The following is a 26,722-nucleotide window of genomic DNA, read 5'->3' on the forward strand; positions in this document are numbered from 1 at the left end:
CTCATATACGACCACTTGTGTGACTGCGCAGTATCGGATAACCAAAATGCCCATCTTTCTGAAATGAGGACTTCATGAGATTGTTGCTATGCACGCTAATATACTTACGACCATTCCAACAAGCTGCTTGTCCTCTTCCCGTCATACCGACTCAGAGCTTTTGATATACAGTAGCCTGACCTACCAGTATGGAGGCCGAAGTCCAGCGAAATTTGACGCTATGGAATTATCCCCGCTATCCTCTTTCTTCCTCTGGCCCGTCAACTGCAAAACTGTTAGCAACCATAGGAGACATATAACTCGGGGATCTTACCTCTAATTGAACGTGGCGGTGGATATGCACCAACCAATCAACATAACTCTGTGCTTCGTTGTTCCGGTCTTCAACTAATAGTCGCGCGAATTCATATTCAGCACCATCAAGGCCTTGCCTCGCGAGTTGGATCGTCAAGGCTTTGGAGCCACGCATCGTCTTCAAGTACTCAAGGATATTCCGAACTTGTGCGCTGAGATGTGTTTGCAAAACAGGTAACGACGAGCTGAATGGGTCTAGCGATTTCAGAGTATCCTTGTCCTCGCCAAATAGATCCACAATGAGATTTGGAGACGTTTGGGCATGCATCCAGAGATAGCAGTTTTGTCCGTTGTCGATGAGATAGACACCGCCTTCCTCTACCCGCGAGAACGAATCTCGAATTGAAGGAGGCATGCGAAGGTGACCTGACTCGGGATCCGGAAATCCATCTTCTGGCAGGAGGTTGTGGATTGGAATCATGCGAGGATAGAGATAAAGGGATAACTCAAGAGCTCCCATGCTTTTGATCATCCGCATGTCGTGTACTCGGCGATCCGTGGGCTCTTGTCCTCCCTTGAAAGCCCGAGACTTGATAAGTCCAAGAATATACATGCTGAACTCCTTGAGGTTTTCGGGAAGGACAAGTTGACCGGGTGGATGCGAGCCTGAGAAATTCTTCCGGTAACCGGCTAGAATATCAACGTTCTTTTCCGTGAGCGCACCTCGAATGTCCTTCAGAGAGTTGGATGTCATCTTAGATGCAGCTTCCTTTGCAATCAAGGCATATACGGCATCCTGATCGACGAATTTCATGCAATCCTTGGCATTGTCGCTAACGCTAGCAATGACATTAGAGCATCTGACCCTGCGCTGGCCGCTTGCCGTTGTATATAGCAAAGCACTTTGGAAGTGAGCATCAAGCTTAGCATCAAGTTTACCATCATAGCTGAACATAGCACCCATAGCTTTATCCGCATCGACGACGCCGAACTCAATGTCCGCACCGAAAGTGTGCTGTATAAAGTTACCGTGATAGGAAGATATTTGCAAGCCGTTGGAGCATCGAACTTTCATTAGCGCTTGGTACCCGGTCTCTCGGGTAACTGTGTGCATTATCTCCTGAGATAGCTTTGCTGAGTCGCGCGGAGCGACAAAATTAGGATAATAAAAGGTTTCTCCACCAGTTGACGCTGAAACATGACCTATACCTATGTTAGTCGACAATCCACCCTAGGAATAGGGATCAGCTACCTATCGTGGCAATATCAAGATATCCTCCGCCTGGAGCAGCGAGGAAAAAATCTACGCCTACGCCAGCAGCGACCATTTTGTCTGCCACCTTTCTCCAGCCAGGATGTTCGGTGGTAAAGAGTTTCTTTTCGGCATCTCCATGTTGCTTGCCATCATCGCGAAGGAACAGTCGGCCGGGGCCCCATGTTGGTAGAGCCGATAAAGAACATACAATCTTCCCGCCAGTCTTCTCCAGCGCTGCCAACGCAGCAGTCAAGGTGGGCAGTAGCGCAGGCTCTGGGTTCTTGACCTGTGAAAATAACGCAGGAAGCTGGGTAAGTAATGAAGTAATATTTGACCTTGCTGAAGTTAGATAATTTTCCTAGGGGATAACGCGGAGACTTACTTTGCCTCGTAAGGGTCTACAAAAAGGCCATCGCTGAGGGGCAGGAAAGGATCCTCGATATCAGGCATAATTAACATCTGTGCCTGGTCGAGAGCGGGCTGGAGGAAATGTCAGACACGAAACATTGCGCTGAAGGGAGGGGCTGATGCTGCTTACGTTCATGTTGTAGAAATGAATATCCTTATCAAATGTCACGAAACCAACTTTTGCCCCCTCTGGGATCTTGCGTTCATCTTCTGAGCCATCCTTGCCATACAAAGCGACCATGACCCCTTCGCAGAACGCTTCTAGGAAGCCCTTGTTAAAGGCTTCCTGGCCAACATCAATCAAAAACAGCCATCTTATTCCAACAGGCTCTTTGGACCAGTATTCTTTCGGGACCAAAAATTCCACCGTTCCCCGCATCAACTCCGGCCGTTGCTCTCTGTCAACACGGGCGCCTTGGGGTGTTATTGCACAGAAGTATTCAGGCGGAACATCATTCGCATAATTGCACATGTTGCAAACGAATTTGTTTCCTCCAGACCTGAAAACCATGAACGGATTGATATACGCTCGGCACCGGTGGCATCTTGGCGGTCCAACGTCACCAAAGTCCAAAACGGGAATCTCGAGCTCTCCTGCCTGTAAAGGAGCTAGAGGTTGTAAAAGGAGGCCTAGAGGCAGTCCGGTTGATTGGAGGGCGTCTGATGTTGACGGGATATTGTTCATCGTAAGTCTGGTGAATTTCGGAGAGGAATTGCCTTGATCAAAGGCAACGAAAGCAACAGAAGCTGGAGGAGGAAGATGGTGTTCGAACGTTGGGTACACATTGCTGAGGTAGTATTGCGAAATAGCATCTCTCGATCTCGGTACACTAGGTATTTGATCAGGGTCAACTCTCCCTTGCGCCGAGGTCTGGACGCTTGCACCAAATGCCTGATCCGCGGTGCCATTCCTGGAAGCAAACTCTACCGGAGAAGTTGGGTTTGCAGGATTAAAAGGGGCGTTTGCTGCAGCTGGGAACTGTGACATCTGTGGAGTGACGGGCTGGTTCATGAACTGGCCACCGGGCGCTGATGGCATCGCCGACGGATCCGCATTCAAGTATGCCGAAGCTGGAACAGCTCCCTGGGGCATGCCATTGAAAGCTGCTGAAGACCCCCCGGGAGCTTCAACGGTGTGATATGCATGTCTGTCCTTTTTCTTCTTCCTCCCATGTGAAGCTGCTTCACCCAGTCCCAAACCGCCCATCTGCGATGCTAGCCCTGGATCCTGTGACACGCCGCTCTGATTTGGATTTGTAGCATAGCCCTGGTCGTGCTGTCCTTGGTATGGTGCGGGCTGCCCCATCTGGGGATTGCCATATTGCTGAGGCTGCCCCTGGGGGTTGTGGTTGTAGTTTGCGCCAGTCTGTTGATACGGCGCTGGACCGCCAGGCTGTTGGAATTGGGGTGGGACAGGCTGTCCGCTTGGGTTTGGGTTTGAAGGATCATCATTGGGACCACCTTGGCCGAGGGCGTGGTAGAGCTGGTAGTCCGACATATTTTCACCGCTGGACTGGTTGAGTTCGAATACGTCGTCAAAGGTAGGTATTGGCGGTGTTTAATAGGATCTGGGAGGGGAGAAAGGCGCAGGCGTGACGGGATCAAGAGATCAGGGGCATTGACCAGAATGGGGACGCATCTGCGACGTGGTCTGTGGAATTCGCGGGTAGACAGACCGCGAATTGTATATTGTATATTGTGTACAGTGAACGAAGGTCGTGGATGTTTGATGTTGACACGATTATTATTTCGAGATTCCGGGGCGGCCTCGCCCATTCATTCGCCCAGCTGCTGGCACGCTAACACCCCGCCAGCAACTGCCCCTGGCGCCTCGACTCCCGGGCTCGCTGGGCTTTTCCCTTTCATGTGTGCTCGGCGTCGTTCTTTGACATTGACAACTCCAACGCGACTCAACCAACTCAATATACAATCCACAACCACGACCACCACAACAAGAGCCCCCACCATTACTATCCGATGCGAACTGCATAAACTCCCACCGGACTACGAGGGCAGCCTGGGATATGAGATTGACAGTCTAGAGAAGAGCAGAGCATAGTAGACACGGAGGGGAGATAACAGGAGGACGAGGGCGCGGTCCGCGACGATGTTCACCTTTTGCTCATTGCTGGGCGCGCAGTCCGAGTCATCTGCGTCGCAGTCGCTCCTGGAGCTGGATGGGGGCGTCAAGATCCTGATCGATGCCGGATGGGATGAGACATTCGATGTGGCCAAGCTAAAGGAGCTCGAGAAGTAGGTTGCGATCTTCTTCTATTATTGATATATATTTATTCTATTTATCGGGATTGAGGCACATATCTGGAAGAGGAGGAGAAGCGCCATGAACATGTATTACATTGCAGACATCAATCAACAAGCATCATATCACGTTTACCTGCTGCTCAATCATCCTGCCTTGCTATGCCTTGACCCTTCTGCTTCAATTCAATTCCGTGCCGCAACAGCAAGATATGCTAATATTGAACCCCCAGACAAGTTCCAACTCTATCTATCATTCTTCTCACCCATGCGACAACCGCTCACCTCGCGGCATTCGCACATTGTTGCAAACACTTCCCACTATTTACTCGAATACCCATCTACGCTACAACGCCGGTAATATCTCTTGGCCGCACCCTTTTACAGGACCTTTACAGTTCAACTCCCATTGCGTCAACGATTATTCCCTCCGAATCTCTATCTGAAGCTTCGTACTCATATACGCAATCTGTATCAGCAGATGAAGACCCAAATATTCTCCTCCAGCCACCAACTAATGAAGAAATTGCATCCTACTTCTCGTTGATCCACCCCCTCAAGTATTCGCAACCCCACCAACCGCTTCCTTCGCCATTCTCTCCTCCCCTGAATGGCCTGACCATTACCGCATACAATGCTGGACATACGTTAGGAGGGACAATATGGCATATTCAGCACGGCCTAGAATCCATTGTCTATGCGGTGGATTGGAATCAAGCCCGCGAGAATGTCCTGGCGGGCGCGGCATGGCTTGGAGGAGCGGGCGCGGGCGGTGCGGAGGTCATTGAGCAGCTGCGAAGGCCGACAGCATTGATATGCAGTAGTCATGGTGGCGAGAAAGCGGCTCTGGCTGGAGGGAGAACAAAGCGAGACGAGCTCTTACTCGATATGATCAAGTCCTCGGTTAGTAAAGGGGGAATTGTGCTCATCCCAACGGACTCCAGCGCTCGTGTACTAGAACTGGCATACTTGCTGGAGCATGCATGGCGGACGGAGAGTAAGACTGAGGATAGCCCTCTTTTGTCAGCGAAGCCATATCTTGCGAGCAGGAATATACAGGCAACAATGCGTTATGCGAGAAGTATGCTCGAATGGATGGATGATGGCATCGTTCGAGAGTTTGAGGCTGTTGCTGGCGGGCAACAGAAGAAGCAGGATGGGGACCAAGATCCTCAGCAGAATTCAGGTGCTGGGCCGTTTGACTTCAAACATCTACGATTACTTGAACGCCGGGGCCAAATTGATCGAATCCTAAATGAGACTGACAACCTTGGGAGGTCCTTTGGAAAGGTTATTCTGGCTAGTGATGCATCTTTAGAATGGGGGTTCTCCAAAGAAGTCTTGCGGAAGATTGTCGACGACAGCCGAAATCTTGTAGTCCTCACGGAGCGGATGGGCAAACCAGAAGGGGCCGTGGGCAATCATGGCATCGCAAGAACTTTATGGTCATGGTGGGAAGAGCGCAAAGATGGAGTTGCCTCTGAACCCACACCCAGTGGTGATAATTTAGAGCAAGTATATGCTGGAGGACGAGAACTCGTTATCAGGGATGCCAAGCGGGTCGCACTGGAAGGAAATGATCTTAATATATACCAGCAGTGGCTGGCGACACGCCGCCAATTACAAACTACATCCCAAGCTGGAGGTGCTACAGCTCTCGAATCGTCTGCTGACGTGGTTGATGATGCTTCGTCCGAATCGTCATCAGAATCGGAGGATTCGGAGACTGAACAGCAGGGCAAGGCACTCAATATTTCCGCGACAATGGGACAGGCAAACAGGAAGAAAATTGGCTTAAGTGATGAAGATCTAGGTATTAACATTCTCATCCGCCGTAAGGGAGTGCACGACTACGATGTCCGTGGGAAGAAGGGTCGTGAGAAGATGTTCCCATTAGCTATTAGGCGGAGGAGGAACGATGATTTTGGGGAGCTGATCAGGCCCGAAGATTTTCTCAGGACTGAAGAGCGAGATGAAGTTGCTGGCCAGGATATGCGCCAGCCAAGTAAATATGACACCAAAGATACCCTGGGCAAGAAGCGGAAATGGGATGATGTCGCAGTTTCCAGCGATCGTCGAATGTCAAGCGGCGTTAGCAAAAGACAACAAGTCGGCACCGGTCCCCAGGAAGGGTCTGAGCTTGGCGATCGTGCCCTGGCTGTCGACGATAACGATACTTTGGAACCGGATGTGGATGAGGTTACCGGGCCGTCAAGAGTCGTCTTCTCAGAGGAGACTGTTAAGGTGAATGTCCGCCTAGCATTCATAGATTTCGCAGGTTTACACGACAAACGGAGTTTGCAGATGCTAATTCCGCTGATCCAACCACGAAAGTTGATATTTATCAGCGGCATGAAGGGGGAGACGATGGCCCTTGCGAACGATTGCCGGAAACTACTTGCAGCTAAGATTGGGGGTTTCGATGAAACTGCGGTTGATGTGTATACACCTGAGGTTGGAGCTAGGGTTGATGCCAGTGTCGACACAAATGCTTGGGCTGTGAAGCTAACCGATGCCCTTGTCAAGAGGCTGCGCTGGCAAAACGTGAGGGGCCTAGGTATCGTTACTCTGACGGGCCGGCTGGAGGCTACAACACTTGAACCTCCTGAAATGGACACAGAGGGGAGCAAAAAGAGGCAAAAGCTGCTCATGGAGAACCCTGACACCACGGAGACTAAACTTGTCGGTGCTGCTGTATCTCCGGTAGAAGTTCCAACATTAGACGTCCTCCCGTCAAGTATGGCGTCAGCTACTAGATCTGTGGCTCAGCCATTGCATGTGGGAGATCTACGTTTGGCAGATCTAAGGAAGATCATGCAGTCGTCAGGGCACAAAGCCGAGTTCAAGGGCGAGGGAACATTGCTGATCGATGGGTCTGTAACGGTACGGAAGACAGGAACAGGGCGTATCGAGATCGAAGGAAATGGAATATCGGCCACGCCCCACCATGAGAACACATTCTATGCGGTAAAAGCCAAGATCTATGAAGGCTTAGCTGTAGTAGCTGGTGGATAATCTGAGAGGTTCGTTTCGCCGCTGTCGTTTGGAAACCGCATACCTTTTAAACTGCATTGTATCATTAGTGTATCGATGAGTAATTTCAAGCATGCTTAGCGTTAATAACCATTTGTGCCTCGTTGTGCCTTCCCCCTCAACCCACTTCTCCGCCCCTTCCCCGGCGACAAGCGAATCCAGATGTATTACGGATGAGCATTAAGTATTACAAGCTCAACTAGGCTTCCGATTCATCATTCCGAATTGATCTAGGGGCCTCAGCTACGCGTCTCTCTGACTTCTTGAAACCCATGCTAATACGGCGTACCCAGTTAATTTGGGCGCATCCAATAGATTGACGAGTTGGCCGCCTCTTGAAGTTTATTGTTCCTAAGATCTATGGAAAGGGAAAGCATCGGCAGGGTCCAATTGATCGGCACAGCACCCCTCCGTGAGCGGGAGGGAACCTACACATAATGGCGGCCGTTGACTCGTTGATATGCTCAGATCAGCTAAGGACTAAGACAAACCTGTCAAATCTCATGACTTGCGTAAGGCATATATGAACATAAAATTGCCGCAACAGTGCTTATTTAGCTGAAACATATGGTTTCTGCACCAGGGGATGCTTTGGATGGCTGCAGATCCAATGTCTGGCATCTTGTCTTTCCGCCCGTCTGGCCATCGGTGGCGAGACTCCTGCAGGGCTGATATGAGTGGCAGTTTGATAGATAAGCCATGGTTGGGTATAAATTAATGTTGAGAGCGAGAGGGGCTGAGTGGAAGGCGTATCGTGTAACACGAGGCGGTCGTTGACTTATAGTTATGGAGGTCTTAATTTCTTTTAGCAGTACGTACACCTTGTGGCTTGTGGTCAGGCTATGCTGTAGCACGTAATTTTTAACGATAGGGGTGACAGGATTTCTACATAGGAGATCGAATGATATGGACGGTGCTGGATTAAGGTGGGTGTGTGATGAATAGTTAGATGGGGGTTGGGATGGAACATGGTGAGTTTGGCTAGGAACCGGTAAGTTTAATCCCCTCACAGCACTGCTCTCTAATAAATGAATATGGCTTTTGCTTCTTGGAGAAAACGAATTATTATTTATTAGGTCAAAAAATGAGGATCACTTGCTTTTGTTTAGTGCGCCCAACATATTCTAGTATCTTACCGGCAAGACTCCCACCCATTTAACTTTTGTCTAGACCGCCGAAACCTTGGCGCCTTATAACCCAATCCCAAGATGGCCTCCCTGCTTTTGAAACTCTAATGACCCTGGAGAAATGAAAATCATCCTTCTTTGAAAGCCCCATGGATATTCATTGGCTTGAACACCTGCTTAAAAATTTCCAGATCTGACACCGTCGAGTTCTTGGAAGCCGAGCTTCTGGAGGAGGATGGTTTTAATCCAGACTTGGAGGAGGATGCTACCTCCCCAAGATCTTCAGGGTTCTCGAATGCGAAGACCACGTCCTCGAAGTGATTTTGAAACTCGGGGTCCTTTAAGAATGCATCTCTCCACATCAAGGCCACTTCCTCAGGTGGGTTTCTAAAGCCAGGCCCTAAGCCAAAGCTGCCGATGCAGAGATTGGGATATCCGTAGTAAACAGCAATCCGTAACGCCGTCAGAATATTATCCCGCATAAGTTCCCTTTCTTGTTTGAATGAGTACTTCTTTCCGGAGCTGTCCAGTTTCGGACGTTTAACAGGACAAACCGAGATTATAGGCAGAGCTAATGTTGTTATTCGGTATCCGGGCAAAGGGTATTGGGGCATTTAACCACACCTTTGTATTCTTGCCATGGTTCGTATTGAGAAGGGCCGTTCCGAAACACCACTATATAGAAGTTAGCTGAAATGTAATCCTAGTTTGCCACACGATGGTAGCCACCAACCAACTCTCTCTGAGAATATTCCTGCTTTTGATGGAATGGGATAGTTTGAGGCGGCGGAGTTTCCAAGAGCAGGTGTAGTAAGCGTGGCAAATAGATTACTCCGCCTACAGAGACACTCCTCAAGAGACATAACACCTATCCTGCGTTAGCTATATTAAAACCTGAAGCTCGCTCGCGAAGGTTCCTACCAGCTTCCCAGTCGCCACCTGGTCTTTTGTCATTTGCGGGCATTATCACAGGAATTTGAACTGGTTCTGAAGGTGCCCATTCTAGGGCAAGATCAACAGGATCTCGCTCATAGAAAGCTATATAGATGAATTAGTCTACGATAGATAAAAAGCCTTATTTGGATTTCTCACTCACCAAAATGGACTTGCCGGCCTGGATGTATGGAAGGTGGAGCTATTAACGACTCTGAGTGGCATAGGAACGAGGTGGGAGGCCATTGAGAACTAAAATTATGCCGAATGTAGGGAATGTATGTCTTCTTGGCCTCGGCTGCTATTTCTGAAGGCTTTGGTCTTGAAGGCGGCATCTTGTCCCGTGGTATATATGATTGAAGCACAGTAGGGATGTTGACTTGTTTAAGCCAAATCGAAATCTACTAGAACCGGAAGGTTCACTTCAAATGACATCTATAGATTAGCTTAATGAGCAACATGAACAGGGGTCTGAGTTATATAGGACAAGATAAAGAAAAGAAGGCCAGAAAAATGATCAGCCAGAACCGATCAACAATATCCCTTGACCCCTAGCTAGACAGAAGCGGATGTACAAATACTAGATCTGAGACAAGCATTTATGCTCCGAACCTAGTGGGCTGTTGGATCACAGGCGTATCAAGATAGTTGGCGGCGGGATATGCCTCATTGCTGGGTCCATTTTCCCTCTCGGACGAGATCTGACAACGTCCCAACTTTCTGATCCGGTAGCAAATAAATAATCGTCGTAGCACCACATTGAAATGAAGGCTGGGTTACGAGGTAGCATCCCGGGCCCCAAGAAGTCACTTGCAAGGGACAGGGAGGAAGGGGTTGTACTGAGATTGCCGAGATAACTCGGCCTTTTGCACTCGCTCAGCAGGAAAAGGACCCCGAGCACGGTAGCCACTGATAGTGGCTGAGAGAGTGGTGGGCGGCGGTGGGAGCCAGAGTGCGAAGTGTCCAAGGGAGTGTTACCTGAGCGGCCTGGGGCAGTCGGCGGCCGCGGGCAGCATCTAGGCGTTCCACAGCGGAGGGAGAGAATTCCTTATTCCATTGAGATGAATGTCGGCATTCCACATCCAGCGCGATCGTACGCAAATCCATATTCACCGATAGGTTAGGTTAACCAGCAGGAGGATACAAGAAAGAATGCAACTTCCCAGCAGCCAATTGCGTCCAATATACTTTGTAATTTGTTGTCTATAGGGACATGCAATGCAATGTAATGCATTCTGTGACACTATGGCGTTGTTGAAAGCTTGCAAACACAACCATAAAATATAACGCAAAAAGAGAGAGGTTTATTTGAGATTATGGAGATTTAGATTATGGAGGAACCTTAGTAACGAAGCCAAAAGCTCGCTGATAGTGGCGGCTCGCGTAACGGCGCCACTTGTGCCTGTGGCTGGTGCCGTGCGAGTACGAGCATTCGTACAGCTCGTATGTACCGAGGCAGTGGTTGTCGCGTCTAATCGCAAAACTTTGTTTACAGTGCATAATAAACTCCCTCGACCAACTCACTCCTACGGCATCCACCACTCCCTCCTGCACTCCACCAACATCGATATTGGCATTGGCATATATTAGCAGACGAGGAGCGTGTTGGTGCCATTGCCATTGCCATTGACACTCTTTCGTAGATTTGCCTAGAGCGGATAGCAATGGCGACAATTCGGCCGCAGTTGTCTCGATGCGTGAGGCAGGCTGTTTGCCGGGCCAGCAACCGCCCCTTCTCCTCGTCCCGGCAACAGCTTCAGTTGCCGGTACCAATTGCACATATACTTGATAAGGGACCGGCAGATGCCGAGGACGTTGTCATCAATGGATTTGTTAGGTCGATTAGGAACCAGAAGCAGCGGTCTTTTGCTTCAATTGGAGATGGATCCAGCCTCGAGCCCTTGCAGGCTCTCCTAACACCAGAGCAAGCTCAGAGGTCCGACACTCATTTTACCCCGGCCAGAAGCAAGTTACTGATTTCATTTTGACAGCCTGACAGCTGGAACGGCCGTTCGCCTCTCCGGTGCGTGGAAGCCATCGCCCAACCCCAAGGCACAAAGCCATGAACTTCATGTAACGGGAGTCGATGTTATTGGAGCGGCCGATCCCACTGTATGTAAGATTCGTTTGCGGGGAGGTGCTAGACAGACATACTGAAAAAGCGATCACTAGACATTTCCACTGCAAAAGAAATACCAGACCCCCGAGTACCTGCGAACCATTCCGCACCTGCGAACACGGCTTCCGTTCAACTCCACGCTGCTTCGATTTCGGTCAGCCTGCATAGCAGAGATTACACTTGCGCTTAGCAGAGATGGATATACGCAGACGCACACCCCAATTATTACATCCTCAGACTGCGAAGGGGCAGGCGAAGTCTTCAATGTTGGGAGTACGCATAAGGCGCCAGTGGGTGAAAATGACGATGGGTCATTTTTCAGATCTCCGAAATATTTGACAGTCTCTAGTCAGCTGCATCTTGAGGCTCTGGCACAATCGGTTGGTAATGTATGGACACTTTCCCCAACGTTTAGAGCCGAAAAGAGTGACACGGCACGTCATCTAAGTGAGTTCTATATGCTAGAAATCGAGATGAGTTTCGTTGAGGATATGAACGTCGTCATGGATGCTGCTGAAAAGCTGATCCAATGCATGACCAGGCCACTTCTTTCTTCCCGAGTTGGGCGAGAAATACTGGCCAGCAAAGACCCCAATAACCCTCACCCGGACGAAAAGCGGCCTGAAAATTTACGAAGACGGTGGGAGGGTATACTGAGTGGTCCATGGCCTCGTATTACCTATACGGAAGCAATACGCCTTCTGCAATCGAGCAAACGGAAATTCGACCATAAGCCGGAATGGGGCTCGGGGTTGCAGGCCGAGCATGAACGGTATATCGCCGACAAAGTTGGTGTAGAGGGTTCACCTGTTTTCGTCACTCACTATCCGAGATCCATCAAGCCGTTCTACATGCTACCAGCAGCGAACAACAACGATACCGCTGAAACTGTCGAATGCTTTGATCTGCTGCTACCTGAGGTATGTGAGGTTGTCGGGGGTTCCATGCGTGAGTACCGTGTGGAGCAGCTTCTTGTGTCGATGCAGTCCAACGGACTGATCCCCCCTGGCCCGCTGTCCTCGATATCGGATGAGCAGCTAGGCGAACTGAAGTGGTATGTTGACCTACGACGTTGGGGTAGTGTGCCGCATGGGGGGTTTGGCTTGGGTTTTGATCGCCTATTGGGATATCTGGCAGGCGTCCAGAATATCAGGGAAATAGTTCCATTTCCAAGATGGGTGGGCCGCTGCGAGTGCTAGATACCTTGCGATAATAGCCTGGGACTGATCAGTTGCGATGGCCATATTAGGAGCCGCCTCCCTATCCACCGAGAGACTGATTACCTCCAGCTGGTGGTAGACTTGTCACCAGCATCATGTGGTCGAGTACGCACCGTGAAATAGCCCTCTACTAATGCGGATTGATTCCTACATACTACCATGTCATCATGTGGAACGCCAACCGCCAGCGGAATGCAACCAGCTTTCCCCGTAGCCAACACTCGATGGCAAACCAACCTGTACATGTACCTGCGTTGGTGCCTCGTTGGCTATTGAGACTTGACAATTGTGTTATGCTCACATCCCGCTCTTCTTGGCCCAGCAACACGACGGTACCTGTACCTGAATTTGAGCCTGAGCCTGGGTCTAGGCCTAAGCCCGAAACAAGCTGGCTGTACTCGTACCTTCAGCAAGGCCCGACTTCGGGCCTTGTGCGTCAATCAATACCTCAGTCACTGAGAGCTTGGATAACTACACCTCCAGCCAACAATTGCCACTTGTCGAAACCAACGTCGTAACCTACCTAGGTAGTATGTACATAATATATGTGTATAGATACGATACCACAAATTACATGAAATTTGCTTCCAAGAACTGTGTATATTTGCTGTAGAACTGGCACTATCAAAACGGCCCCAACATCCGAACTTTGGACCCCAGGGGAGGGATTGAAGTGCCTGCGCCCCCCAATATAAGCATAACATTCTCCAAGGCTCATGCAGCAGGATACTTGTACTCTCCTCCTGCGCATGTAGATTCGTCGTACAAAGCGGTGCAAATCAGTGAGTGCCGTGCATTCTTCGGCGATCAGCAGTGGAGGGGTTACATCGGCAGTGCACCGGTTGGTGCGAGATCTGCCATACTCCCTTGCCTCCGTACCTGACTTTGAGTGCCACCGGTTTTGTTGGAATTTGGAGCACTTGAGAGTACGAGTTACGGAGCCAGCAAACAAGTGACTCTCTCTGATCTGAGACCCGCGGAAGGAATTCCTTCCGCGCCCATTTTTGAGTAAGAATATCGTTTATCAAGGGACCCCCTTTTTACCAACTTCTCTTAACCGCGTACGACGCCATGCAATGCACGACACACCTGCATCTCGTTCGCCAAAAAAGATTTTTCAATTGCTTTACGGAGTGTTGGACAGTACGAATGCGATCTGGCAGAGATTACTCCGTCTGTACACGAAGAAGTTATAGCCACTCACTACTCGGTATATTCCAACAGAACGGCCGGCAGAGAGCAGCCAGACAGGCAAACGGACAGATAGTAAATAAGGCTCGCGGCAGACCAGCGGCGCCACCAGCCCAGCATAAGTCGAGCCGGCTTACCCGCTGCAAGCCATCCGCATGCTTAACGAAATGCTCCGCGGCAGGGCAACTATTAATCTATTTTGTGCCGGGGCGCTTTTGTACAGCCCCAGCCAACACGGGTGGGCGGGCCATCTGCGCGCGTGTATTTACGGCGTATCACGAGTGAATGAAGGGAAAGGCAAAGAAAGGAAAGGAAAAGGGTGGTTTCACAATGTGCGTACAGCATCTTGGGGCCAGATATCATCCTACGGCTGTGGGATCAGCTATGGCGTAGGGATGAAATACGGAGTACAATGTAAGAACCTTAGATACGTCAATCACTGGGCCTCCGGGACGGGCTATCCATCCCATTCCAGCCCACACCAACCAACCAACTCAGGAACACAAGCACAAGCACATACATGCACAAGCACAAGCACAAGTAACAAAGCATCAAGCCGGCAGCACCTACTCGGTAGTACGAATCTGCAGACGAGTCACCCAATCTGCAACCCGAACCCTCTTCTTCAGTGCTTACCAAGGAGGTGCGCAGGAAGCTATCTTCGGGCTGTGCTGTGCTAAGCTGTGCTGAGCTGATGTTATGTTAAGGTATATTATGTTATGTTATGTTGTCCGGAGTGCCATCTCCTCTGAGTAAGTTGTCCGCAATTAGACCAACATGATATGAGGCCTTTCTTCGGCATACCTGGGTTCGCAGCAAGCAATGATTTGATGCACGGGTGTTGTTGCTGAGGACTCTGCATACCAATTACTACGTACTCCCTATATAGGTAGGTCAGTCAGTCAGCCATGGATGATGTCTGCTATTGTTGGTACATATACACCGTAATATGGCGAGCTCAGACAGGCAGGAGGCTGACTGGCTACCACCACCCCGTAGGCTCATCGAACGGGGAGGCGAGGCTTACGTTGGAATCTACCGGTACCTTGTCTGTCTCTCTCTCTCTCTTTCTCTTGCTTTCGCCACCAACATTTTACGAGTGGAGGGGTGGTAGTAGAGCAGCGTCCGGGATTTGGATGTAGCCCTAGCTGCGCTTCGTACAGTCGAATAGGAAAGACTACCGTACGGAGAGGTGGATATCATTGGCGTCCTGTTCTGTGTCTGACTGAGGTTGTGTGAGTGTGTTTCTGATGATGCGATGATTGATGCATGGAAGGGGCTGTTCAACTATGAAACACCATGCGATGGGAGGAAATCCTACACGACAATAAGCATATCAGATTCGCTTGTGGGGCAGTAGGATCGGATCCCGGATTGCTTGTTCGCTGTGCCGTATATCGTCAAGTATGTACGTACCTTGGATGATGGAGCTGTTGGTGTATACTCAATCTACCTGAGGATATCGCTAAACGCTCAGCACACCTCGCATCGTCACCTTAGCACATAGGAGTGAAGAAACAAAGTGTGTAGGAGCGACTCGACGTCAAATTAGATTGCAATTGCTGCTATTATTGCTACTAATGATCTGATTCGGACGGCACTGCACTGGGTGCGCACTCATCTAAGAATATAGCCAGTTTTGTCATCCTTCCTCAGCAGAAAGCACGGTTAACTACCTCTTTTTGACACAGCCAACAACCAAAAGAAAAATGCCAAATCCCGTAAAACGCCAAACGCAATGCCCCAAAAACCGCCAGCCCCCTTTATACTGGTATACCATCCACCCCGAGCCGTTCCAAAATGGAAATGCAATTACGTGTACAGGAAAAACAGAAACTCCACAAATGATAAAAAGACGGTAAAAGGATATGATCACATAAAGTTCCCGTCAATAGCTAAGAAGCATGGTAAACACCTGACTCCTTTTTTAATGCTCCCCTATCGTACGCCAAACATCCACGAAATAATTTGGGCTAAGGCTTGTATATCAATTTGCCCACATTTGCTAGGTTCCAGCCCCAAAGTGCTTTAGCCGTTGCAAGGCAGGTGAAGGCGCCCTTAGATGCAGAATTTGCGGTCTAGGACCCGAATCGCTCTCTTATCTTCGCCAATGATATTCAACTTGTCATGTGGAATATCTTTTGGTCTTTGAGAGTCGCCAGCTTCCCTAGGGCTCTTGCTACCAGCGCGGCTGCTGTTGCTCTTGTTGTCCGACATAACACTCACTGAGTCTGTAGCGTGGACTAAGCTCGAGATGCTTGGGATAGTCTGTGCTTGTGATATGACCCGTGTCTTCGGTGTAGTGTCTCTTGGAGACGGCGGCCGGCCATGGATAGACGACGGTGTATTAGATTGAGAGGTTGACTGGGGCTGCGGCGGAGTTGAAGCCCGTGGAGCACCATTGACTTGCACCGGCGGTAGTTGAACTTGCTCTCCGGTGATACGAGGGTCTATCATGCGAGCAGCTTGTAAGGCTCCTTGAGCAATTTGTGCTTGTTGTTCGGCAACCAACCTTGCCTGGGCGACGCGAGGGCTGGGGTTGGGTGCGTAGACTGGCAATGTGTTCTGTGCTGTTGTTGTAGGTGTGCCCATCCCTCGGTGCTGTGGAGGGGGCGGTAGGGAGGATTCTGGCATAGGCGGTGGTGGTCGGTCATATGCCGTTTGCTGAGGGCGAGGATTCGCACGATTTGGTGGGAATCCATTTGCTGGGTGGGAGTTATGTTGGGGGTATGGTGATGTATGAGCGGATCCAGTGGGGGGAGGTGGAAGTGTGGAATTGTACATCGAGCCGCCCGCGTAGTGGTTGAAAGGGGGTGTCAAGGCGGGAGATGGAGGCCACGGATAGCCTTGTGAACCTTGATAGGGGGGGTATTGTTGGGGTCGTGGTCCTGGAGAATGGGCTTGCATCTGTTGCGGGTGGGGTGGCTGCATGTATGGGCTATGCATCGGTGCTCGAGTGACGGGCGGTCCTTGGGCTTCATGAACCGTTGACTCTGGGTACATGCCCTTGACTGGGACAATGTGACGGAGTGCTGGATCGGTCGTTGGGGTGGGGAGCTCTGGTGAATTGGGGTGCGGTCGAGAGTAGTAGCTGATGAGGTGTAGATGCTGCCCTGTTGAGGTGGTGATGCTGAATGATTGCTTCATCAATCCGTCCGGCTTATATCTGTATCCATCCGGCCCATCACCATCCATCTCCTGATCTTCGTCACTACCTCTGCCACTATCTGGAGTCTTTCCTGGTTGTCGTCGAGGTGTCGTAGCGTAAGAACCTCCACCTCTCTTGCCTTCCATCTCTCGATATGTGAGAAAGCTTCCGGATACTCTGCTCGCACTCCACGACTTCCCATCGGTCCATCTCCTCATCCCTGCTTCTCGCTCATCCCAGACAAAAACAGATCCTGACTTGATGGACTGTCTCTCCTTTTCTGACAATCTTCGCTGAACCCGAGGCAGTAGACCTAGCCGGCAAGCTTCAAAGAGCTTGATCGCATCTGCCGGCGTCCGAACGTGGCCGTGGTAGGTGTCGTTCATGATGACGCTGTATTCTTACGGTGATGTTAAATAGCAGATTCCCTTTCTTTCCTCGAAGGCCCAGTTCAACTGTGCGCGATAGGGTAGGCGATGGCAGTTGCTATCCCTATGTTCGGCGAGATGTTCAAGGAGTCGCGAAGGCGGGACCAAGTCAACCTGGCATCGGCAGGTGCAATCGAGACGCTGAGACGCCTGGCGGTTGATGTAATTAGGGTTGCTTCAAAAGGATATTAGCTACAGAGTCGGGCATGAGTTGGGGATATTAGGAAGGGTTGCAGGTGGGAACTGAAAGATGGTGCTCGCGAATAAATAATATGAGACCGGGTGAAGCACAGTGTGACAGAAGGGGAGCTCGGACTAAGCTCTCTTCACACGCGCGGCTTCTGGGGCTCCCAAACTCTCCATTTGACCCCACCAAGACCGCCGATCCAGAATACAATATCCATATATATTGCAACGTCGGTATGACTATGGCCGAAGCGGCAGAATACTTGGAGGTGGAGGGTTTGGAGACACAAAGTTGCTGGTGATGCCCTGCGACAGTGACGCAAGGGCGGCTTCTCCTTCGCTGCCTCAGCCTCGAGCATCATTTCCGCGGCCTTTGCATTTTCGCCTTTGCCCATGGATTTGGCTATGTGTTGCGCAGATCGTGCAGATTGCGGAACTCAATTGAATAAATGACAAAAAGGAAATGCACGTACGTACTTGTTCGGGGCGCTTCTTGTGAGCTATTCTGGCGGTGTTTGTTACTAGTGCTCCGCGAGGTCGAGATATCACCGTGGTCGGTTGGGCGGACAGGCGAGATCGGTATGGTGCAAGTCGAATATCTGTCACTGGACCAGAGAAAGGAACAGCTTGACGGGCGAGGCTGGCGGTGACTGGCTAAATAGCTTCCGTGTTCAAATCCTCATCTGCAATACTAATACGTCGAGTCGAGTCGAGTCGAGGTATGTCTTGTGAAAGACGGACAGACGAAGATATCGAGAGCCGTTTATAGCTGGTCGTGGTGCAGAAGAAGTGGGCAGGAAGTCCAGAGATCCGAGACAGAGGGATACCGGGTAGAAGTAGTACAACCAGCACTACTACTACTCGTAAGAAGCCCGTCCAGTGGTGGTTCGTGTACTCGGCACTCGGACAGAGAATCTTCAACAAGGTGCAAGCCGGCGTCCTTGGATCCTGGACCCGTTGTTGGAAAAAGTCATTAGATTAGGTTTGGCGGGGCAGGGGTAGCGAGGCAGGAGGGCCGGTGTGTCTCTAGAAGGCCCCAAGATGCCTGGGAATTACTAATTTATACTTCGTAGGGGGCCAAGCCGCGACGATTTGCTGGAGAGTGCCGCTCGGGGTGCTGAGGGACGCCGCCGTGGGGTGCTGAAGAGCGTGTGGGATTGGGATTGGGATTGGATTGGGATTGGGATTGCTTGTTGGTACTGCACATGTACGAGCACATGTACCTCAGCAAGTACTAGAGCGCGAAGTAGAATCCTAAACTGCCTAGGTAGGTCAAGGTAGGTCAAGGTAGGTTGGTGAGTTGGTGACTTGAGGAGTTGGTGACTTGCTGACAAGGCTGCCTTGCCTGTAATAAATAATAATTAAGGTACCTAAGGGATGGCAACATCATACCTACGAAGTACTAATAGCATGGCAAGAGGACAGCCCTTCGTCTTGCGCCAGCCACGGCATACTTCGTGCCCGTTCTGAGGCCGCCACTGCCCCCGTCGACCTGCTGTTGGCGTTTACCGTTGGCTCCAGAGTCCACTGCGAGTATTATTATGCCATGCTGCTGCGACAGGACATACGCAGTACTCGACCTCAACTAGACGCCCCCCGCTGATACAGCCCCCACCAACGCGTCCCCCACCACTTCTGGTTTTGTTTGATCCTGCGCAAAGTACGAGGCTTATTATTATGATTATCGAGTGGTGGTTTCTATCCTATTTAGGCATTTGTTAGGCGCCGGTGATTGGTATCTCGACTGCAAGAGGCTAAGTGGTCGTGTGGTCGCAAAGCGGATATGGCATGGTGTGGCGTGGTATATACTTTGTACTACTCCGTATTGGCATTGCTATTGGCATTATTGGCATTATTGGCACCATTGGCATCATTGGCATCGCATTGGCATTATTACAGAGGACACCGTTCATAAATAAGGCACTCGTACTTTACGTATTATCTCTTCCTCCCTCCCATCATCCGCTCCGCTTCGAAAGCCGCGCCCAGCCCATCCCACAAGCGCACCGCCCCGTGATGGATGACCAGTCGTCAGTGCGGCAGGAGGCTTGATGAGGATCAGGATCAAGGATTATGATTCAGATCCGGCTTCAGGAGGGTGTTTCGGTCCCGGAATATGAGCTCACTCGAAGTTAGAAGCATCGAGGGCCTTAGCAGTGAGAACACACATCCCATAAGGCACCCAGAATCACGAAAGAGCAAGTACTTGGCGAGCAACTTATTGACGTGTTGGACGGAACTTGGCTTCACCGGCGAGACTACGAGACTGCGACACCGCCAGCAGGGCACCGCGCCTCCACTGCCCTCCGCCATCAGTCAGAGAAAACTGGCCGCGGCCAAAAATATATCCAACAGCGGCTCTCTCGGAGGCTCCTACGTAAGTGCTTCATACGGACTAGGAACTACGTACGAGATATTTATGCTACGTACGAAGCAGTAATATAATAATAATAATAATAGTACCGTGCTCCACTGGCGCCCTCACGAACAGCTTGGCTCAGCTAATCATGACACAGCACGCCAACCGCAACACCTTGCGCAGTCAGCATTCTAATTCCGTAGTTCCAACACCATGGTTCACTCTCGGGGCGAGCTAATAACTCGCTCTTTGTCCGCCGGCGGCTGTGCTATCGCTACTCGGGCTTGCTAAACTGCCTGGATAAAAGTAGCTGCAGTCTGACGAAGTAGTTTGGATTCTAGGTTTTTTATTGAAATCAATTCCGCCTGCCCACTGGCAAATGCCGCTCGCCCGCCCCGCCATCCCGGTCAATCAAGCTATCACTTGCTTGTGTTGGGTAGTCGGAGCCGAGAAATAAAGAACGGTCATATCGACAGTATAAGATCGCCGCTTGAGCATGATATGTCCAGTACTCGTAGGGAGTGGGATCGTCGAGCCCGGCAAGTGTTGTCGTGTCCTTTTCTCAGACTGGAACCCGGCCTGAGTCGTCGACCAGAGACCGCCAACCAAATAGGCCGGCAAACCCCCACTAGCGGCATGTCGAATGAGGTTTTGGAGTGTTTGTAACATCCTGCGTACTCAAGGTTTCAAAACATACGGGCGGAAAATGCCGTATACTTTCGTAATGGCGTACGAAGTACACAAGACTCAATAAGCAACTCGGTATTTTGTACATAGGTACTTCGTATCGCTAGGCCTCTTGGGATGGCGCTGTGGCATGTGAGATGCTGCAAGAAAGGAAGGTCCCGTTTAAGGGCAACGTTTCAACTCTCAACATTAATGTGAGATGGCTAATGAGAACACTATACCGGAAATAGGCTTGGGAAACAAGCACCAACATCGTTGCGGGGCTTACCTCAGACTCGCAACTGACGACCAGTTACGTGATTAGGGATCAATTCCCGGCAGACTACGTACAGATGGAGCACTTTATACGTACGAAGTGGTACTGTACGGCGTACTTCAAACATTACGAAGTATTTGAATTGATCCCAAATCCTTGAGTCCTCAAGCCAAGCTTCTCGCTACACCCAAAGGTTAAAGAAAGTTTTTGTGCGACAGGGTGCAGTCCTCTGCTCTTCCCATCATCCTATGCCGTAAGCTCGTGGTGCACTGTGCCTCCTGGACTCCTGACTCCTGAGGGAGTGATCATACTCCGTAGATCGGACCAGCCCAAGCCTAAGCCCAAGCTACGGTATCACACATAGCAGACACAAACACAAGCACAAACACAAAACACAAACACAAACACATTACTCTTCTTCTCCGATAAGCCAGCCGCCCGCAAAAAGGAAGGAAAAGAAGAAAAAACGGCGGCGCTGCTTGGCACGGGCTAAGCGAAGCCACAATGCAGCGTGGCGGGATGGACAAGTTTAAGCATGTTTTTTAAGTCCGGCGCTGGTGACCCGGCCCTGGCGTTTCGCTTTAATCTAAAACTTCTCTATTTTGCAATTAAGTTACATATTACATATTGCGTACCGGTCATGTCCATGTCCCTTGCGGGTGGGCTCTAAAACAACATCCCAACTACGCTCAATCATGCCAACATCCGGAGCATACCCGCAAATGGAGCACATGAACATATAATATACCTGTGCGTAGTGGCCCCACGGAGAAAGATATCTGCTGCTCAGCTGCATTTATGATCGAGGCAAAGGTTGCGCCGTGCGCCACAGTGGCTGGGGCTGGTATTGCTCCTCTGCTGCGCGTGTCTAAAACCTGTGCAGTTGCACGCCTCCCGAGCCTGAGCCCTTGAGTCTGGACATATGCGCCCTTTCGGTGCACCGACGGGGTTTACCCTCTCAAATTACCTCTTTGCAAATACTACTACGTAGAGACGTAGATCGTAGGAAAGAGGGAGATGCCGTTACTTCGCAGTTGTAACCTTGGACGGAGTACGTACTGCGTATGGTAATCCCGTGGTAATACCGTACGAGGCCATCCCCATCCCCATCCCCAAGCCCAAGCCCAGTACATCGTATAAGCTTGAGTCGTCCAAAGAAAGCGCTCTAACTTCAGAACACGACGACCTATCCCACATTAAACTCGTATAATGATAAAATTAACTACTACTACTAATACATACTATCCACTCCGTGCGCTATCGACCCAACGCCATGTGAAGTGGCTGCGGCCCAGGCCCAGGCCCTCTCCCCGTAAGGCTATCCGGACTTCATAAGCTCGCGGTGCCGCTGCGACTTACGAATGGCACTCGTCCCAACGATCCGAGATGGCCGAGCCCACTACTGATGCTGATGCTGATGCTGATGCCATGGCTAAGACCAATCCTGGTTTATAAGTTAGAGGAATCCGAATCCGACAAGTCCGCAGGCTCTCCTTTGTCTTGCAAAGCGGGTACTTGGGAGAGGGCGGAGTCGCGGCATCCGGTCTGGCGAATGGACTCGGCGACTCTCGCATTTCAGAGAGTCAGCGTCGAGTGGAGCGCACCGTACGAAGGTACTCTGTAGTCAAACTGCTAGTTCCCCCTCGCCGCGTCATCATCAGCATCGAAGTCCAGCCACGGTCTCTCAACTGCGTACGAAGTAAGTCTTGCCGGGCTTCTCGACTTATCGAGGCTTCGCTTGCCACCTGCTTACTTGGCCAAGCTGGCCCAGGCAGGACCTACGCCGGAAGTACCCTACCTCCACGCTGCTGTCGCCTGTACGTACACATCTTGCAACGGCTACTCAACTCAAAATGTCGATCAACTCAAAAGTCGGCTTGGCAGCCCTCCGCCGCCCCCTTCATCTGACAATCCGGCGGGAGAGCAAGGGGGATAAGATCATAAGCAATTTCGTCCCAGGAAGCTTGGCCTACGATTGAGTCCGCTAGGGTTTCGACCCCCCGGCCCAGCAGCTGCTATCTATCGTAAATTCATTTGACGCCGCTAACGCCACATTATGAATTAGGTATTCATTATTCATTCATACCTGCCACGCTGCGAATCACCGGCCCCGCGCTCCGGAGCACAAAGCGGTCAGATATGAGCGGTCGATAGGTCACTCAATACTCCGTCATCAGCTTCCAGACGCCGTAAAGAACACGACACACGACGAAAGCCCCATCTGCTCACCGGCGGTCGTGGGTCGAGAATGCCCCGGCAACGGAAAAGAGTGTCTGACAATTACGAATCGCTGGCTCTGAACCGTTGCAACCTGCCGCCGGGGGCCAGGGCATCTGGTATGACGGATCATCTGGATGATTTGCTCCGTATTATTCTGTATTCTGGGAGTCTCAGGGGGCCCAACAACCCTCTGAGGGCTGGACAGGGCCACGAAGCTTGGCTCTGGTCAAAAGCCATGCTGGTTGCTGGCCGATCCTCCCTGTGTGACTGTCTTTCATTTATGCTTATTTCAATTCGGAAGCCGACGGAGACCGCTCGGTCTCATTCGCCAACCTAAACGGGCACAGACAACCCAGAGCTGTTGCAACCGCCTTAACCATGGGAATTGGGAATTGGGACTTGGCTGGCTTGCTCAAGCTGACTAGAACTGGGGGGCGTGTCAGCAGGAAGCGGCTGCTATCGCCAGAATCATGATCGCCCGTACTGCTGATATACAGAGTATATGATGCGCAAGCACGATCAGCCCAAGAGGAATTGGAGCAATAGAACGGGCCGCTATACATAGGTATCTAGGTACAGTACGTACGGGGTGCTGGAGCTCTAACTAACTCCTGCGGAGTAACGGCCGCGGCTGAGTAGTGGCAGCGCGAGCTGGAACACTCGTTATGAATAATGGCTCGATACGGAGAGACACCCAAGATGGCTAATGCCGTGCATATTCCTCGACGTGAGCACGGCAGCTCCAACGAAAGCAGCCACATCCTCCGTATTGGTGTGCTCTTGGTACTCTTGGAAGCGGATATGTGGTGGGGTGTGGGATTAGAATCTTATCCCAACGAACAGAATGCCTCTTTTGTTTTTCCTTTTCTTCATCTATCCAGATTGTGTATTTCGTACAGAGTACGTAGTACTACTTCGTACATATTCCTTATGGGATAGGAGCACGCCACCACCCCTTTAGGTAATTGCGAATGCCCAGAAGTTGCTACGCTGAGGCGGTGGTGCTGGGCGAGGTTCTACAACGGGCAATCTGTACGTAGCCTACGTACTTCGTAGCTACTTTCGATGCGTTGAGTGCAGCCATCTCCTTTCCTCTAGCCTTCCCCAACCAAGCTCTCTTTCTTTTTTTACCAACGAGATGGTTCCGAACATTCCGCAGCGCCGCAGACCGCTAGATCGGGTTTATTCAAGCTCATTATTGGCCAAGTCTACCCCAAAATCTGATTATTAGTCCTCAAAATATGATTATTAGTCTGAATCATTCGTGCGTTAGTCGAGAGGCGCAAATGGGCACAGCAGGAAGTGGCACACAACCCCGCCACTCCGGGGCCCCCTCCCCTCCCCTACGTGCGCAAGGGAAAATATCTCCAAGACATCATTTACCCAACAATTGACTAACAAGCTTAACTTGGCGCAATCGCTCGTCATCTCGTTCCACGTCTTTGTCTTCATTTTGTTTTCCGGGGACCGCCATCATCCATGACCTAGGCCTCTCTGAGCAGATTGCCGACGACGTTTGTCTCTGGTAGCTTGGGTTTTAGCGTATGTAACGTTTATTTGAAGTCTACTCTTCTTCTGTCGTTCAAATCTCGAAGTTTTAAGGTTGGACATAACCACAGTGGCAGGGATGGCAAGGCTCCCATCCTTTCGTTCTTCGCCGCCTTGCTTAGATCATTAGGGTAGAAATACCCTGTCAAGTTTATGAAGTTTACTGTTTGATTCGCCTGACGATGGGTTTATTTCTGTACCAAATGTACGAAAGAACTACCAAGTTGAGTTGGGAGCAAGAACCCACGAGGTTGACATGGATTCTCCCAAGAATGGGGACGGTGGGGATGAGAATGGCAATGCTATTAGTCTTGCTCGTAGCAAGGCATCAACAGTGATCTAGGCTGTGATTGTATAAGGGAGGAACCTATTCCCACTTGTCTGCCTAGTGAAACACTATTTCGTTGCCTATAGCTAGAGTTAAGTGTATCGAGTACAAGAAATGGGTACCTGGTTATCTGCCTACACTAAGGGGGGCATTCGAGGCCACCGATCCGCTACTTTCTATGCCATACAGAATACCTCAAATAGCACTTTATCTGTTTCTCCATGATTACTTTTTTACATAGAGGTAATTTTATTAAAGCGGCGCAATCATTTTATTGTCTAGCTATTTTAGTTCCATGGAGCCTACCATTCGCATTCGTATGACCAATCATCTCAGCATTCCTCCACTAAACGAGTGCCAAAGCGGAAGCTTATTGAATTAACCTTAAATGATACAAGGCGCAAACGCACGAGAGCGCCACGTTGCGCCCTCCGAGATTTACTCAAGCTGAGAGGTGTCGCCCATGGCATAATAGCCAAGCCGGGTTCAGCTTTCTCCTTCAGCTCCGAAAATGCGCAAAAGCTCTTTGACTTTTCTTTCCAAGGCTCCGTCACGAGCAAAATATCGCCAGTCTGAAGAGGGTGACGTGCCAAATTCACAATATTACGAAAGTGCGCTGTGCATAGGCTCCTAACCATGTCCGTAGGAACATTGTACTGGTATTTTGCATGCCTGACGTGAGACGAGGGCTTATTATGTCCCATCATCCCGCGCTATGTGCATACGACGTGGCCTATCAGGGAAGGAACTACGAGGTGTAAAAACAATCCTGAAGTAGCAAAAATATGCCCATGTGGATGGGGTGTCTGGGCAGGCCCGGGGTAGATAAAATCCTGGCCTGGATGCGTCGATCGAATGGATGGATCCTTCAGGTGGCACAGCTGAATATGCCCGTTATACGACGTACAGTGCTTCGCACCCCATACGATAGTTTCATGTGGTTAACTTATGTTCCTGGCCTTGGCTATTTATCTCTTGGTTTTCAATGTGTGTTTACATCGCCGATGGCAATATGAGTACTAGAGCATAAGCAATCATTTTTGCTTCATCGCACTTGCTTGATTTATGATTGTGGAATATGTAAGTGTTTTGTAGCTTCTTTTAATCTATAAATAGATGGTCTATTATCCCCTATTTACTATACAGATTGAACCTATAATATCTACATTAGTATAATATGGACCTAGGATGCTTTATTGACGCCGGACTAGCCACAATGACACCCCGAAACAGACAGGAGGTAATCTCTAACTAGCAGATTATGGTGATCAAGACCACTTTTCGCTCGAGGTTTTGATTCTACCCCCAATTTCCAATGTACTTCTCGTAGATGTGTGAATCGCCAACTCGTAAACCTCGAATACACAAGATAAATGGCAACCTCGAAAATCAAAACCCTTCCACTTGCCTTCACGTTCAACCAGTATATAGCTAGTCGCTTTCTCTTGTCGTTAGCTCTACAATTGACAAATAATGAAGATAGTGACTAACCCGTCCTCTTCGTTGGCTATAAAGTGTTTCACTGCGCCAACTCCCTCGAGTGTAAGCCCATCTTACGGTTCGAGGATCCTCGAGATGCCTGGATAAGGCCTCGATAGCGCTATAATCTAGCATCCACTACCCTCATTTTCTGAAAAGAGGGGGGAAATCACGATATTGGAAAACCTGGTTAGAAGAATAGTGTATCCTTATATTGGTAAAGTTGTAGGCTAATATGTATGCC

The 26,722-nt window shown here is 50.2% G+C and overlaps 5 protein-coding genes across 5 annotated transcripts; 2 read left to right on the forward strand and 3 right to left on the reverse strand.

The window, feature by feature from the left end:
• Positions 1-180: 180 nt before the first annotated feature.
• Positions 181-3,455, reverse strand: BP5553_08275 (Uncharacterized protein; the record flags this gene model as incomplete). The annotated part of the gene is made up of 5 exons (XM_032016898.1): positions 181-264; positions 314-1,497; positions 1,547-1,884; positions 1,932-2,029; positions 2,088-3,455. 5 exons carry the CDS (start codon positions 3,453-3,455, stop codon positions 181-183), a joined length of 3,072 nt encoding a protein of 1,023 aa, XP_031867189.1.
• Positions 3,456-4,064: 609 nt separating this feature from the next.
• On the forward strand, positions 4,065-7,231 carry BP5553_08276 (Uncharacterized protein; the record flags this gene model as incomplete). The annotated part of the gene is made up of 2 exons (XM_032016899.1): positions 4,065-4,210; positions 4,450-7,231. The coding sequence occupies 2 exons, from the start codon at positions 4,065-4,067 to the stop codon at positions 7,229-7,231; spliced, it is 2,928 nt and encodes a 975-aa protein (XP_031867190.1).
• A 1,273-nt stretch (positions 7,232-8,504) lies between these two features.
• Positions 8,505-9,644, reverse strand: BP5553_08277 (Uncharacterized protein; the record flags this gene model as incomplete). The annotated part of the gene is made up of 5 exons (XM_032016900.1): positions 8,505-8,947; positions 9,001-9,051; positions 9,110-9,244; positions 9,298-9,414; positions 9,473-9,644. The coding sequence occupies 5 exons, from the start codon at positions 9,642-9,644 to the stop codon at positions 8,505-8,507; spliced, it is 918 nt and encodes a 305-aa protein (XP_031867191.1).
• Positions 9,645-10,973: 1,329 nt separating this feature from the next.
• On the forward strand, positions 10,974-12,627 carry BP5553_08278 (Class II aaRS and biotin synthetase; the record flags this gene model as incomplete). The annotated part of the gene is made up of 3 exons (XM_032016901.1): positions 10,974-11,245; positions 11,301-11,421; positions 11,482-12,627. The coding sequence occupies 3 exons, from the start codon at positions 10,974-10,976 to the stop codon at positions 12,625-12,627; spliced, it is 1,539 nt and encodes a 512-aa protein (XP_031867192.1).
• Positions 12,628-15,897: 3,270 nt separating this feature from the next.
• On the reverse strand, positions 15,898-17,373 carry BP5553_08279 (uncharacterized protein; the record flags this gene model as incomplete). Its single annotated transcript, XM_032016902.1, has 1 exon — positions 15,898-17,373. The coding sequence occupies one exon, from the start codon at positions 17,371-17,373 to the stop codon at positions 15,898-15,900; it is 1,476 nt and encodes a 491-aa protein (XP_031867193.1).
• Positions 17,374-26,722: the final 9,349 nt, after the last annotated feature.

The sequence above is a fragment of the Venustampulla echinocandica genome (genome assembly GCF_003357145.1).
Source record: "Venustampulla echinocandica strain BP 5553 chromosome Unknown scaffold_7, whole genome shotgun sequence".
Classification (NCBI taxonomy): Eukaryota; Fungi; Ascomycota; class Leotiomycetes; order Helotiales; family Pleuroascaceae; genus Venustampulla; species Venustampulla echinocandica.